This window comes from Babylonia areolata, chromosome 32 (assembly GCF_041734735.1).
Source record: "Babylonia areolata isolate BAREFJ2019XMU chromosome 32, ASM4173473v1, whole genome shotgun sequence".
NCBI lineage: Eukaryota > Metazoa > Mollusca > Gastropoda > Neogastropoda > Buccinidae > Babylonia > Babylonia areolata.
In genome coordinates, this window is record NC_134907.1 from 18,829,240 (window position 1) to 18,841,001 (window position 11,762).

At 49.0% G+C, this 11,762-nt stretch overlaps 1 protein-coding gene across 1 annotated transcript; it reads left to right on the forward strand.

Annotated features, from left to right (window-relative positions):
- The first annotated feature begins 2,625 nt into the window (after positions 1 to 2,625).
- LOC143276629 (acetylcholinesterase-like) lies at positions 2,626 to 11,409 on the forward strand. Its single transcript, XM_076581246.1, has 7 exons — positions 2,626 to 3,055; positions 4,390 to 4,560; positions 5,970 to 6,192; positions 6,359 to 6,385; positions 7,247 to 7,363; positions 8,362 to 9,195; positions 11,319 to 11,409. Exons 1-7 carry the CDS (start codon positions 2,626 to 2,628, stop codon positions 11,407 to 11,409), a joined length of 1,893 nt encoding a protein of 630 aa, XP_076437361.1.
- Positions 11,410 to 11,762: the final 353 nt, after the last annotated feature.

Genomic DNA, 11,762 nt, shown 5'->3' on the forward strand with positions numbered 1-11,762 from the left:
AAGCGTGTTAAAAAGTTTAAAAGGTCCCGTATAGCCTTTAACCGCTATCAAGGCAGTGAATTCATGTCCACTGTAGGGCTCTGCATTGGAAGGCGGGGCCCAATCCTCTCCTTCAGTCGTTTTCACTTCCCCATCCCAAGTTTTGAACCCAATCACACGGGGACAATGAGAGAAAAGCGCCTTCCTCAAGGACACAAAACGCCATGCCAAAACGCGGACTCGAACCCTGATCATTAGTGAACACTGGGTCAGAAGACCAACCGCTTAACCCACTCTGCCACGGCGCCTCCTGGACAGATGGGTAGAGAACGCTAAATCATGACTGATGTGTGAACACAAGGGTATTCATGACTGATTTGTGAACGCAAGGTTATTCATGACTGTTGTGTGAATACAAGGTTGTTCGTGACTAATGTGTGGACACAAGGTTGTTCATGACTGATGTGTGAACGACACGACACGACACGACACGATACGACACGATACAACACAACGCAACGCAACGCAACACAGTGTCTTGCAATGGAGTACAATACAAGACAAGACAAGACAACGCAATGCAATACAATTCAATACAGTACATCTTTACCCATACAGCAAAGTACTGTACAGGTAAACCCGACCTTGAAGGATGAGGGGGTGGGGGTGGAGGGTATGGGGGTTTAGTAACGGGCGAGGGGAGGGGAGGGAGGGAGGAGAAAGGACATGCAGAGGTTGGGAGGAAGAGGGGTAGAGGTGGGGGTGGGGAGCGGTGGAGGGTAGGGAGGGTTCAGGCAGGTGGACAAGGAGTGTAAAAAGAAGCGAAGGGGGGAGTTTGAGTGGTAGACAATGGAGGGGGCGGGTCAGCCGATGTAGAAAGCCATAGAGAGAGAGAGAGAGAGGTGTGTAAGTGGTTGAGGGTGGTGGTGGTTGGGGGGGGGGGGGGGGGTATAGAGGGGTGTGGTGTGGGTGGAGGGAGGTGGTTTAACTTTGATGTACAACAGGCCAGGCCCAATCTGGCCTTAGAGATCAAGAGGACAAGTCAAACACTGCAATGTAGGAGGGGCAGAAGGGGGGAAAAAAGAAGAAGAAGAAAAAAAGGGAATTTGAAGGAAGTGGCGAAAGGATAATTTACACCTCATTAGCATAAGCTCACGTGGGGGGATACGTACAGGTGAGGTATATAAACAGCAAGGGGATGTCACGACCTGGTCTGTCTTTTCTACACATCAGGGAGTGGTTCATACACTTGGTGGACAAGTTTGTCTTTGTTGTTGTCGTTGTTTCCATACTCAAAGTCGTTCTCCATCGAGCACGTATTGTTTTCTGTGGCACTTCTTCACAGCTGTCTCTCAGTCTGTGTAGTGGCAGGCAGAAAGTTGCTGTGGTGCGTGGAAGCAGTAAAAACCCAGCCCTTTCCTACATACGTTCCTCATTCGTCAAAGTTTCAGTTTCAAAGAGACGTCAAAGCGTGTAAACTGATCCATATACGTCTACGTCTGCCTACACACACACACACACAAAGTGAGTAGATGCCTGACTGACGGATAAACCCAACCCACTGCTCCAGGCCGTAAGAGCCTGCTATAATGACATCCCTTGTCACAGCTAATGACTACTTGTTGTCCTGTTACACTTGATACATGCGTTCAGTGGAGAGCGAAGCTTTTTTCGGCCGCTACATAGTCAGGGTGGTTTATATATATATATATATATATATATATATATATATATATATATATATATTTATATTTATATATATATACATATATATTATTGGTCGACTGAAACATAGGTGAACGAATCGTGTTTGTGTGCTCCAAAGTGGATGTTCATATATATTTCATATATATAGAGAGAGAAAAAAAAGTTGGTTTCGCGGGAAAATAAAAGGAGTATAAAATCGTTGCATTGGAGGAAACTTTAAAGGAGAAAAAAATCGTTGAACTGGAGGAAAATGTTTACAGGAGAAAAAATCGTTGAACTGGAGTAAAAATAAATCTTCAGCAGTGGCAGTAACATTGAAAGGAACAACGGATGTCGTGACAAAACCGTAACAGTTGCAAGAATAGCACTGGAAGCAAAAGAAAAAAAAGGAGTTAAAACAAAAACACCTGTCTACCTCACACACACACACACACACCTCTGGACTATTACGTCTAATATCACTCAAAGTGAAAAGACGTTAGATTAAAGAAAGAACACACACACACACACACACGCACACACACACACCTCTGGGCCATAACGTCTAATATCACTCAAAGTGAAAAGACGTTAGATTAAAGAAAGAACACACACACACACACACACACACACACACACACACACACACACACACACACACACACACACACACACACACACACACACACGTAACATTATTATATCATAGTGATAACAACACTGAATAATTCCCCCAAAAAGAAAACGACAGAATTACAAATGAGCAGCACGATAGCAGACATCCGTGGGAAATAACTAATTTTTTTTTTTTAAATTACAAGAATAACGGAAGAAACACCAACAAGATTAAGGGCAAAGGACAAACAGCAAATCGACAAAAAAAAAACAACAACAACAAAAAACAACACCCAACCAACCAACCAAACAAAGAAAAAAAATCGTCCCACAGGTAAACAAGACATGGCGAGCCAGTTCCAACGGGTGTTGTTACAAACAACCTTGTCCGTCTGCCTGTTTGTCGTCACCCCCACCACCCCCACAGTGGTGTATGTCGTCACACCAGTCGGCGTCCTGCAAGGCACAGAAGACATCGCCCCAAACGGGCTTCCGTACTTCGCCTTCCGAGGCATCCCTTACGCCCAGCCCCCGGTGGGTGAACGGAGGTGGCAGCTACCGGAAGCTATGCCCGAGTTCGACGCCGTGTACAACGCCACCTACTTCCGGCCGGCGTGCGTGCAGGCAGAGGGCGTGACGATGTCGGAGGACTGTCTGTTCCTGGATGTCTATGTGCCGCACTCTGTCAACGCCTCTGTCCTGTGGAACCAGACTGAAGCCTGGGACCTGTGGACACTGAGGAACAACAGCCACATCCACACGCCGTCCGATCCAGGTAGGAAACAGCTGACAGGACAAATTAACTCACTCAGTACGGCCAGTCCTCTCTTCTCCTCTACACAGACCCCTCGGATGTCCAGTGGGTGTCTGAATGACCCAACCTTTAGCTTCCGTCGTCAGAATTGTGGTATTCTTTGTCAACATTCACCTCTTCAGTATAAGAACCTTCCACTTGCAATATTTTGATGATGGTAATTGGGGTGAAACGCTGTTAACGTCGTCTCTTTCGCCGTTCGTATGGAGAGAGTTAAACAATACGGTGCTGTGAGAGGGAGTGCGGGAGATTGACAGTAATCAGCAACAGCAGTTTCAGTATCGTGACTTGCAGCACCCGATGACTGCAGTTGTTGTACGTTTGTGTTTGTTCCATGCAGCTGAAACAGCAGTCTGCCGCAACAGGGCAGGGCAACAACGATAGCAGCAGTGACTCATAACTGCAGCCTGACAGTTGTAGCAGAGGTCTGTTGCTGTGGCAGTACCATTAACTGCAGCATCAGATCAGCAGCAGTAGGAAAAGCAGCAACAGCGGTAGCAGCTGCAACAGCAGAGTGATAGCAACGGCAGCAACAGTAGTAGTAGCATTAGCGGCAGTGGTAGCAGCTACAACAGCAGATAAGCATAAGCAGCAGGAACAGGTAGAATAACAAGAACAGTATTAACAGTATTTATGGCAGCAGCATCTACTGGTATTGCTGAAAGAAATAGCAGTTGAATGAAAGAAGCCGAGGCAGCCTCTCTCTCTCTCTGGTGTCATTCAGATGAGCGTGGTCGCTCTAGGAATTTAGCATTCCTTCTTCAACCCCCCTCCCCCCCCCCCCCGCCCCCCCAGTTCACATGAAGTAAGACTTTTCTCTTCGTTTGCATCATAAAGTAGATATTCTATTTTTGTTGTTGCATTGATGTTAAGTGCAGATTATTGATATTTTTGACATAGTAAATGGTTTTTCATCGCACCCGCTGGATGTAATCCCAGCTGATAGAAGTTGATTAGGCATGTAGATCTGTAAATCTCTGGCCTCTTCCAAAAGCTTAACCTTCCTTTACTATTGTAATAGTTTCCTAAGACACAGTTTTTGAAGCCTTGTTCATTTTTATGTACTGTAGTACATTTGTTACCGTGGGTTCTTTTACGTGCGCTAAGTGCATGCTGCCCACGGTATCTCGGTTTATCGTCGCATCCGAACGACTAGCGTCCAGACTACCACTCAATGTCACTCAGTGAAGAAAATATCTGCGAGTGTGGAGATTCGAATCGGTGTGCTCGGATTCTCTCACTGACGCGTTTCCGCAAGGCCATTACCATGCGTGTCTTGTCCTGTGGTGTTTCAGGCAGCGGGGTGGCGGTGATGGTGTGGATCCACGGCGGATCGTTTCGCGGGGGGAGCAGCCAGGAGAACGCTGCGTGGAAAGTGGCCAGTGAACAGGGCGTGGTGCTGGTGGTCATCCAGTACAGACTGGGCGCTCTGGGCTTCCTCAGCTCAGGCTCCTCGGAACTGCCAGGTCAGGGGTGCCGCCTGTGGGTCTTCATTGTCATCAGCGTCGTGATCATCGTCGTCGTTCTATCGTTATCGACATCATCATCGTCAGTGTTCTATCATTGATAACATCGTCACCGTCATCCTCGTCATCGTTTCATAATTATCAACAACTTCATCATCGTCATCGTTCGATTATTATCAACCCCATTGTCGTCATCGCTCGATCATAAATCAACGTCATCATCATTATCGCCATCGTTCTGTCATTGATAACACCATCACCGTTACCATCATCATCGTTCTGTTATTATCAACATAATCATCGTCATCATCGGCATCCCTCTATCATAAATAATGAAAATCATCGTCATCATTATGAATCAAGGATGAGTGGTGTGAGTGTGGTGCTGTTAAGCCATGAGGGGGTGGCATGAGGGAGAAATATACCTGTAGCAACTTGCTGCACAATACAAGTGGCAGTCACAATGGCAGACTCGGCAAGGCCTAGGTCCTGTGTTCACCAGTGATCAGGGTTCGTTCCGGGCACGGTGTTGTGTCCATGGGAAAGGCACTTTACTCCACCTCGGTGGTGAATACATGCCTGACTTCGACTGGGGAAGGTTTAAAACAGCAGAAGAGGACTGGGCCTCGCCTTCCTGTGCCAAGCCCTGGACATAATAGATCCCTTCTTCTTCTTCTTCTTCTTCTGCTTCTTCATTCGTGGGCTGCAACTCCCACGTTCACTCGTATGTACACGAATGGGCTTTTACGTGTATGACCGTTCCCCCCCCCTCCGCCCCCCCCCCCCCTCATGTAGGCAGCCATAAGCCGTTTTTGGGAGAGTGTATGCTGGGTATATCTTCTTGTTTCCATAAGCCACCAAGCACTGACATGGATTGCAGGATCTTTAACGTGTGTATTTGATCTTCTGCCTGCGTATACACATGAACGGAGTTCAAGCACAAGTAGGTCTGCACATATGTTGACCTGAAAGATCGGGAAAATCTCCACCCTTTACCCACCAGGCGCCGTCACCAAGATTCGAACCCGGTACCCTCAGATTGAAAGTCCAACGCTTTAACCACTTGGCTATTGCGCCCGTCATATTATAGATATAAAATCACCGCCAATTTGGGGTGATAATAGATATGAAATCACCGCCAATTTGGGGGTGATAATAGATATGAAATCACCACCAATTTGGGGTGATAATAGATATGAAATCACCGCCAATCTGGGGTGATAATAGATATGAAATCACCGCCTCAAATTGTCTTAAAGGCTATGGGACCTTTAACCTTCAGCTTTCAAGATACAGCAATGTCATCAATACAGTATTAGCAGTGGTAGCCTCAGCAGGACTACCATTGCACGGACAATTTGTCACACTGTACCATGACCACGTGTGTTTCACGTGCCGCTCTGTGCCAGGTAACTACGGCCTGTGGGATCAGCGACTGGCTCTCAAGTGGGTCAAGGACAACATCCGGGGCTTTGGAGGGGACGCTGCCATGGTAACGGCGGCCGGGGAGTCTGCGGGGTCCGCCAGCGTCAGTCAGCACACGTTGTGCCGGCACTCAGCTGGGCTCTTCCAAAGGGCCGTCATGCTGAGCGGGACTGCTGAAGCCACCTGGTCCTTCAGCCAACAGCCCAGGTCAGCGGGATGAAGTCGTGGACGACAGGGTGTGGGTATGGGTGTGGATGAGGGGGTGTGGGTGACGGGGTGTGGGTGAGGGGGTGTGGGTGACGGGGTGTGGGTGAGGGGGTGTGGGTGAGGGGGTGTGGGTGACGGGGTGTGTGTGAGGGGGTGTGGTTGACAGGGTGTGGATGACGGTGTGGGTGGCAGGGTGTGGGTGATGGGGTGGGGGTGACAGGGTGTGGGTGACGGGGTGTGGATATGGGTGACGGGGTATGGGTGATGGGGTGGGGGTGACGGGGTGTGGGTGACGGGGTATGGGTTTGGGTGATGGGGTGTGGGTGTGGGTGACGGGGTGGGGGTGTGGGTGACGGGGTATGGGTGACGAGGTGTGGGTGACGGGGTGTGGGTGTGGGTGACGGGGTATGGGTGACGAGGTGTGGGTGACGGGGTGTGGGTGTGGGTGACGGGGTGTGGGTGACGGGGTGTGGGTGTGGGTGACGGGGTGTGGGTGTGGGTGACGGGGTGTGGGTGACGGGGTGTGGGTGTGGGTGACGGGGTGTGGGTGACGGTGTGGGTGACAGGGTGTGGGTGACGGGGTGTGGATGACGGGGTGTGGGTGTGGGTGACGGGGTGTGGATGACGGGGTGTGGGTGACGGTGTGGGTGACAGGGTGTGGGTGACGGGGTGTGGGTGTGGGTGACAGGGTGTGGGTGACGGGGTGTGGATGACGGGGTGTGGGTGTGGGTGACGGGGTGTGGATGTGGGTGACGGGGTGTGGGTGTGGGTGACGGGGTGTGGGTGACGGGGTGTGGGTGTGGGTGACGGGGAATGGGTTTGGGTGACGGGGTGTGGGTGACGGGTTGTGGATGACGGGGTGTGGGTGACAGGGTGTGGGTGACAGGGTGTGGGTGACGGGGTGTGGGTGTGGGTGACGGGGTGTGGGTGTGGGTGACGGGGTGTGGATGACGGGGTGTGGGTGTGGGTGACGGGGTGTGGGTGACGGGGTGTGGGTGTGGGTGACGGGGTGTGGGTGTGGGTGACGGGGTGTGGGTGCTCCTTAAACCACCAGGGCAGGTGAGCGGGATGACGGGTGGGTGTGTTACGGGGTGTGGGTGCGGGTGGTCATTCACCATGAGTGGGATGATGGGGTGGGTGTGGGTGACAGGGTGTGGGTGTGGTTGACAGGGTGAGCTGCAGGGAGCAGGATTGTGGTCATTACATTGGAGGTCTGGTCACAGATTCGATAGACCTAATGTTGTTTTTTGTTTTTTTTTTGTTTTAAGACAGTTAACCACCAGCTCCATTCAGTGGGAGGGACCATGATTATGGTCATTACAGACATCGTTGGTCCGGTCAATCATCTTAGAGACCGAATGTTTTGTATTGGTTTTCTTGTATTTTAACTCACTCAGTGCGGCCAGTCCTCTCTTCTCCTCTACACGTACCCCTCGGATGTCCAGTGGGTGTTTGAATGACCCAACCTTTAGTTTCCGTCGTCAGAATTGTGGTATTCTTTATCAACATTCACCTCTTCAGTATAAGAGCCTTCCGCTTGCAATATTTTGATGATGGTAATTGGGGTGAAACGCTGTTAACGTCGTCTCTTTCGCCGTTCGTATGGAGAGAGTTAACATTAAAAGAAATGAACATAACTGTTGTCCCCATTGTTCGGTGGCAGATCCTTCTGTCTTCAGTCTGTCTTTCTCTCTCTCCTACTTTCTCTTTCTGTCTCGCAGTCTCACTCTCTGCCCTTCTCTCTCTTTATTACTCCTTTTGACACACACACACACACACACACACACACACACACACACACTCATTCTCTCTCCCCCGCCCTCTCTATGTGTATATTATGGATGTACATGCATGTTCCAAGATGAGTGCAAGTACTTGCACCTTTATGTATACAGAAGTAAAATATGGCCAAATTGCCTGATTTAAGTCTGCATCATTTACTGTCCTCTGCTTATGGGGTGCCTGTCTATTTATCTGTACGTTTGTGTTGGAGAGAGATCGAGAACGTGAGAGAGAGAGAGAGAGGCAGAGAGAGAGAGAGAGATCGAGAACGTGAGAGAGAGAGAAAGGGGCAGAGAGAGAGAGAGAGAGAGAGAGAGAGAGAGAGAGAGAGCACGTGCCCGTGTTTCCTCCATTAACGGTGAGTGTCGCCAATGCCCCGTTGCACAGAGACGCCTTTGACCGCTTCAGCCAAGTCACGGGGTGCGGCGACAACATGACGTCAGTGGCCCACCGCCTCCAGTGTCTGATGACGTTACCTGCTGACGTCATCTACAGCGCCTCCATCGTCACAGAGGCCGGAAATTTCGTCACCTTTGTGCCCACAGTGGACGGCGATTTCTTCCCTGACTCCGTGTCTCGACTTCTGCAGGACGAGGAGTACCTCAACTCTGTCGGTTTCTACGACTACGACTTTTTGCTGGGCACTCTGAACAACGAGGGCGTGATTCTGTTCAGTGTCTTGAGTGACATGGTTCCCTCCCTTCCTGACACAGGTCTCTTCCCGTACGTTGCCGTGGACCAGGTGTTCCTGACAGCGTCCTTGACCCAGGAGCTGGGCCCTCGACACGGCCTCGACTCCCTGGACGTTGTGAACAACGAGTACTTCTACCCGCGCACCCCATCCCAGCACTCCGTACCCGTCAGCAAGGTGTTCGACGTGCACACCGACTCCAACTTCATCGTCCCAGCACTGAAGATGCTGCGACACCACTCGAAGAGGAGCTTATCGCCTTCATCCAGATCCTCATTGAGGTCGTCTGTGGGCTCACCCAGATCGTCTGGAAAGTCATACCTGTTTTTCTTCGACTGGGTTCCTTCCCTTACGGAGGGCACGATGTTTTCCGGCATGCCGCACGGTCTGGATGTGGACTATCTGTGGGGGCTGACCAATGACTCGCTGCTGCTGTACGGAGAGATCCCCCTGGGCGGGTCCATCCTGCCTCGTGAGCACCACGTGTCCAGGATGTACGGGGACATGATTGGTGCCTTTGTTCGGACCGGGTGAGTCCACTTCTCTGCAGAAGGTGGTGTAGGTTAGTCAAAGTGTTTGTGTGCAGGATGTTGTAGTCGTAATATGATGTATCTTGCTTGATAACTACTTTGGATAGATTAATGATTGTATAAGATAAATATATAATTTTGTTGGATAAATAGATGGTTCTCTTTGGTTGTATTTGATAAATATATTATTCTGTTGGATAACTGTGGTTTCGTTGGTAAACATATGCCTCTTTCAGATAAATAGATGATTCTCTTGAATAGATGGATGATTATATTAGATTAATAGTTGGTTCTATTATTATTATTAAAAACATATAGTTCCGTATTGGATAAATAGATGGTTCTGTTGGACAAAACTGATCATTCTTTTGGATAAACCGATGATTATCTCAGCTTTAGCGATCAAGGACTCAGGTGGCAGACGAACAGATAGGAGTGGAGGGTGTGGGGTGGGGGGGCGTGGGGGGTGTTATCAGGGCAAGGAATGTGAGGGAGGAAGATGTCCGATGTGTTACTTTGTTCATTCTCTTCACCATATTTGACCACCGTTATATCAAACAAATTTCTATTCTGGAATGGCCAGAACAGCCCAGAACAGAGTGCGATAGCGAGGTGTCGTCGATGACCTATGCTCCACTTGGAGCGATGGGCATAATGAATGATGATGAGTGATGATATCAAACAAATGCTCATTATATTAATTAAAACTGGAAGTTTTGATCTTGAAGTTGAACTTTAAATTTTGTGTATTGCATTGCACTGTTTTGTAATAACCTGCCGCTTGCAGATGCCTTCGTCAAAGAAACTGGGATGTCTATCTGACAAACGAGAAAAAGAAGAAGATGGAGATTTTGTATTGTATTCTATTTTATTCTGTTGTATTCTGTTGTTAGTAAATATATCTCTCTCTGTGTGAAGTACAGTGCGTCAGCGCGTCACAACAAGACAACGCCACTTTTTGCCGTCTACTTTTGTTGTTGTAATCTCTGTAGGCCCAACACTCGGCTTATATCACAGATTGACATAAGTTTGTATCTGGGCCAACAGCAAAGTGAGAGCTGTATTATCAATGGTTTCTCCAGTCAATGGGAAACCATTCACAGCTTAGTCTTTTGCGAAGGACTATGACTCTCAAACTAGGAGGCAAAATTGCTCTGGCTCTTAGTGCTGCAGCCTTGTGGGCTAGCTGGCCTTTGGGAACCATCCCAACGCCGACTGTCCTAAAACCCTCTTGGCCGAGAGAGTGGGGATGTACTTGGGCAAGACACTCTCCACTATAATCAAATTCTAGCCCAAATAGTCGGAACAGCAGTTGCCTCCTCTGCTGTTCTGATGGTCATAGTCGGACACGACTGACTATCATACATATGTAATATCTGAGTTAGAAAAAAAAAATTCCAACAGAATTTTCCCAGGGACAGATATCTTTTTGCCGAGAGCTCTTTTACGCGAGCAGAGTGCGTGCTTGACGTGGGAAATTATTGTTTTAACATCTCACCCACAAGACAAAGCACTTATAACACCACTCGGGATACAGTGGAGTGGGTAGCTGAGTTTTGAATCAAAACTTAAGAGGTAAAACCAGCCACCGTTTACTTTCCTTCGGTGATTTTTGAATATGAAGCCGCCTTTGTAAGTCCTCCGAGTCCGACCAGTGAGCTTGTGGTTTAGACGATGTGTGACCGCCCACCCCCACCCACCCCTCCTCCTCACTGCTTCCCCCTTCCCCACCTCTCAAGAGTGCTGCAGACTGCCACGAACATAAAAGAATGTAGTACAGTCAGGCGCTCTCTGGCCCTCCCCCCCCCCTTTCCAACACACACAATTATGTATGCGCATGTTTATATATATATATATATATATATATATATATGTGTGTGTGTGTGTGTGTGTGTGTGTGTGTGTGTGTGTGTGTGTATAGCATGGGGAACACAAATCAGACAGTGATGTAACATAGGTAACACAGATAACACAAAGTAACATGGGTAATACAGGTAACGCGGGTAACAAGGTAACAAGTAACAGATATGACACAGCTTGGTAATACACGTAACACGTGTTACCATGGATAATACAGGTATAACAGGTAATACAGGTAACAGTGAGGTCAACACGCTGACCAGAGTGCCGTGGAATCAGAGACGCCGCCCAGAGAAGGACTCGTCGAGGTGGACAGATGAGATATTGACAGATGGGACCCTCAGGGGCCAATAACGCCTGGTACCGTTACATTACACTTTACCCCCCTCCTCCTCCCAACCTCCTCCCCCCCCCCCAATCCCCCACAATCAGGTCAAGAGACACCCTGTCAACCAGACAGCATAACGTTTAACAACATGGTCAAACAAAACGACATGGACATGCCGTAAACCATTAGACCTCTTGATCTGCTTGTTTAACTGGTGACTTTTAACCCAGCTGGTAGGGGTGAACGCCCCCCCCCCACCCCTCCCCCCACCCCTTCATTTTAACCCCCGGTGTATTAACCATAGTTAGACGTGAGGTCAATTAATTGCTGCAAATTTTCTTCTGAATGTCCCTGCATGTTTGTTGAAAAAGAAAGTCAG

Excerpts from the sequence above, each read along its gene's own strand:
- LOC143276629 (XM_076581246.1), top strand. The coding sequence starts at position 2,626 with ATGGCGAGCCAGTTCCAACGGGTGTTGTTACAAACAACCTTGTCCGTC. Across the intron at positions 7,364-8,361 it reads GTGTGGGTGTGGTTGACAGG|AGACGCCTTTGACCGCTTCA; the intron begins GTGAGCTGCAGG and ends CCCGTTGCACAG. Across the intron at positions 9,196-11,318 it reads GGTGCCTTTGTTCGGACCGG|AGTGCCGTGGAATCAGAGAC; the intron begins GTGAGTCCACTT and ends CACGCTGACCAG.